Source organism: Coffea eugenioides, chromosome 4, assembly GCF_003713205.1.
Source record: "Coffea eugenioides isolate CCC68of chromosome 4, Ceug_1.0, whole genome shotgun sequence".
Lineage (NCBI taxonomy): Eukaryota > Viridiplantae > Streptophyta > Magnoliopsida > Gentianales > Rubiaceae > Coffea > Coffea eugenioides.
Genome location: NC_040038.1, coordinates 20,493,880 through 20,497,126, shown reverse-complemented (window position 1 = coordinate 20,497,126; position 3,247 = coordinate 20,493,880). Strand labels below are relative to the sequence as shown.

The 3,247-nt window shown below is 40.0% G+C and overlaps 1 protein-coding gene across 1 annotated transcript; it reads right to left on the bottom strand.

The window, feature by feature from the left end:
* LOC113768586 (cytochrome P450 78A5-like) lies at nt 1-2,700 on the bottom strand. Its single transcript, XM_027313004.1, has 2 exons — nt 1,595-2,700; nt 1-953 (listed from the first exon to the last, which is right to left on the bottom strand). Exons 1-2 carry the CDS (start codon nt 2,615-2,617, stop codon nt 354-356), a joined length of 1,623 nt encoding a protein of 540 aa, XP_027168805.1. The 5' UTR covers nt 2,618-2,700; the 3' UTR covers nt 1-353.
* Nucleotides 2,701-3,247: the final 547 nt, after the last annotated feature.

The following is a 3,247-nucleotide window of genomic DNA, read 5'->3' as shown; positions in this document are numbered from 1 at the left end:
TGTTGCTAGTTGCCACTAGATTTGAACTATTACACACATAGGGCATGCGCAGGAATACATTAATTTTCCATCAAAACCAGCGCAAACATTTAAAAAAGTACTGCGACATTTCTTGAACACTACCATTACTTCCCTACTGTTTTTGGTTAACCTCGTAATAATCTACTAAAAACTTGAAACACCACTAAGGATAGATAGACACCATAATCAAAATATACCAAACCAAGCAGTACTAAAATAAGTAATTAACATATTTGATCTCCCCATTCAAGCTTTTCCAAAATCATGGTCGAGATCCAACTAGCACCAGAAGCCATATGTCCAAACTCAACTAGAAGTAGCCAGCCAAACTTTCAAGAAAACCTAGCAACAGCCTTGCAGACCAAAGGATTCTTCATCTCCATTGACAATTTCAGGCATTCAGACAAATCCACATTACCAGATGCAATCCATTCGAAGTTCTGCAGCAACTGAGCCAACCACATCTGAACAGTGGCTAGGCCCAAAGCTTTTCCAGGACACACCCTCCTCCCAGAACCAAAAGGGGCCAACCTCAAATCAGAGCCCATGATGGCAACATCCTCATTCAAGAACCTTTCAGGCATGAAATGTTCGGGCTCTGGCCAGACCATCTCGTCGTGCGTTATCGCCCACATGTTCACCATGGCAGTAGTTCCAGCAGGTATGAAGTGACGGCCAACATGAGTGTCATGGATGGCGAGCCGAGCCCAAGAAAGAAGAGGGCCAGGAGGATGCATTCTGAGAGTCTCTTTCACTATGGCATGGAGATAGGGAAGGTTAGGGAGGTCGGCATCAGTAACCATTCTGGATGTTCCAACAACACAGTCGATTTCAGCCTGAGCCTTGCTTTGGATGTCTGGATGCAGGACCATTCTTGCAATTATCCACTCCAGAAGGATTGCAACGGTGTCTGTTCCTCTAAAGATCATTTCCTGATATCAAACAAAACAAATTCCATCACTAACAAACATGCAGTAGTATCACGTATCGTACCCTCCCGAAAAGGATGTATTTATTCCTTCGCCAAGTAGTAGACGAGAAAACAATGGAGACGGACAAAAAGGATAAGAACAATACACGATTTGTTATCATGATTACAAAGGCAAACAGAGGGGGCTAGTGACATTTATTCAGATTCTCCATATCTCAAAATAAACTAAAAGAGAAACTTTAATAGATCTATATGCCGGAATCCATTTACCAAACTACTATCATATATGTGGAAAGACAGAAAAGAACTAAACCGACATTCAAAAGTTGTAGATATCACATGGAAAGAAACACATGACTGATTACAAACCACTGCACAAGTATCAACAAATTAAGTGCATAGACTGCTCATATTCTTCGTGCTTTCACAATATTCATACAAAACATTGCACTCAAATGCACAGCTGCCAAGTAACCGAAAGAAAATAGTACTACAGTACAAACAAGATGAAAAAGAAACTCCTCAATTAACAAATAACTGACGTTAATAAAAACACGTACCAGTTATCAGAAAAAAAAAGTAATCCATCTTAACATAAGCAATTATAATGATAATCAATGAGGTAGTAGAAGGAGAAAATACCCATAAAACAGCAATCATGTCAGAGTTGGTCAGGCTGTTGTTCTCCTTCTCCAAATCAAGCAGGACATCAACGAAATCACCAGAGCCTTCATCATCATCAATAGCTGGCTTTCTTCCAACACCACCACGATTTTCAGCCATCCTCTTCAACCTGTGCTCGTCAATGATTTTCCCAACAAAGACATTCACTCTGGCCACCAACTCTCTGCATCTTTTTCTCACACCTTGCATGTCAAACCATCCCAAAACAGGAAAATGATCAGTCCAGTTAAATATCCCCAGCAACTCATACCCTTCACTAACCAGACCTTCCAATACAGAACCATCATCCCCATCAAAATCATAGCATCTCCCAAAAACACTCATCATCACATTAGTAAGGGACCCGAAATGCAAAACTTTTTTCACCTCAACCTCACCATTTCTCTCCATCAACCCTTTGATTTCCTCCACCATTTTCACCCCAATATCTCTTCGGAAAAGCCCAGAACAGGCAATCCTCTTGGGACTAAACAAATGGGTAGCAGATATTCTCCTCAAATTCCTCCAATACTCACCATAAGGAGCAAAACCCATTGCTCTATGAAAAAGCAGTTCATAAGCAGACTCCTTCACAGGCCTATCAGCAAAAGCAGAGCTATTCAAGATTTCTTTTGCAGTCTCAGGGTGGCTAGAAATGATAAAACGAGTGAAGCCAACTGAGAAAGCCATTAAAGTTTCAGCCTTTAAGCTCCTGGAAATCTTTCCAAGAACTCTATGAGTCAAGGAGCCAGTGAAGGCAAGGACTAACCCCAGAAGGGGCAGCCCAGATGGCCCTGGAATAGCAGCAGAAGTAGCATCTTTTTTGGAAGACAATTTCTTGTTAGAAACAGCTAGTGCCCAAGCAAGGCCTCCTGGCGTAAGCCAGAAGGCAAAAACAGCAAGAAACAGTAGAAAGCACAGCACAAGTTCAAAGTTGAGGACAGTTGAGGGATAGCCAGTTAAAGGGATGGAGGAGGAAAAACAACAAGGATCAGTAGACATCTTTTTTTATTTCTCGGATATTTTTCTAGGCAGAAGAAAGATTGGTAAATGGGATCGAGTCGAATGGGAGGATGAGGAGGAGAGAGAGGGGACTGGAGAAGGTGGCAGTAGTGATGAGACGAAGAGTGTGAGAGAGCGGTTAAATAGACGGAGGTTAAGTGAGGCGAGGAGCCACTCCAGGCCAACCCCAACCTTTTCAACGAGTTAACCATGGTTAAAAAAACTATTAAAATAATGGGACCAGAGATTTTATCTTGGTTAATTTTTTACCTAAACAAAGTTATTAGTAACGTTTAACAATAATGCTTTAGTATTAGTGACAATAATGACATGTACTATATTAACATTACTGGCAAATGCCCCCACGTGCATTATTGTTTTATATTTTTTTAATATTTTTTTTGTTTTACATTTAACTATGCATAATCTTCGGGGTTGACAAATATATATTACTAGAATTTTTATTTTGCTTAATTATAGCCAAAGTTTTGGGTGCCAAGATTGCTTTTTGCCCTTTTTTTGGTTGAAACAGTATCGATGTCAAATTGGACACTAGTGTTTTTGGATAGACAAATTATTTGTATAAAAATTATTTACTTGCATCACAAATATATTTTTTAGCACATTTCT

Excerpts from the sequence above, each read along its gene's own strand:
- LOC113768586 (XM_027313004.1), bottom strand. The coding sequence starts at position 2,617 with ATGTCTACTGATCCTTGTTGTTTTTCCTCCTCCATCCCTTTAACTGGC. Across the intron at positions 954-1,594 it reads ACATGATTGCTGTTTTATGG|GAAATGATCTTTAGAGGAAC; the intron begins GTATTTTCTCCT and ends GTTTGATATCAG.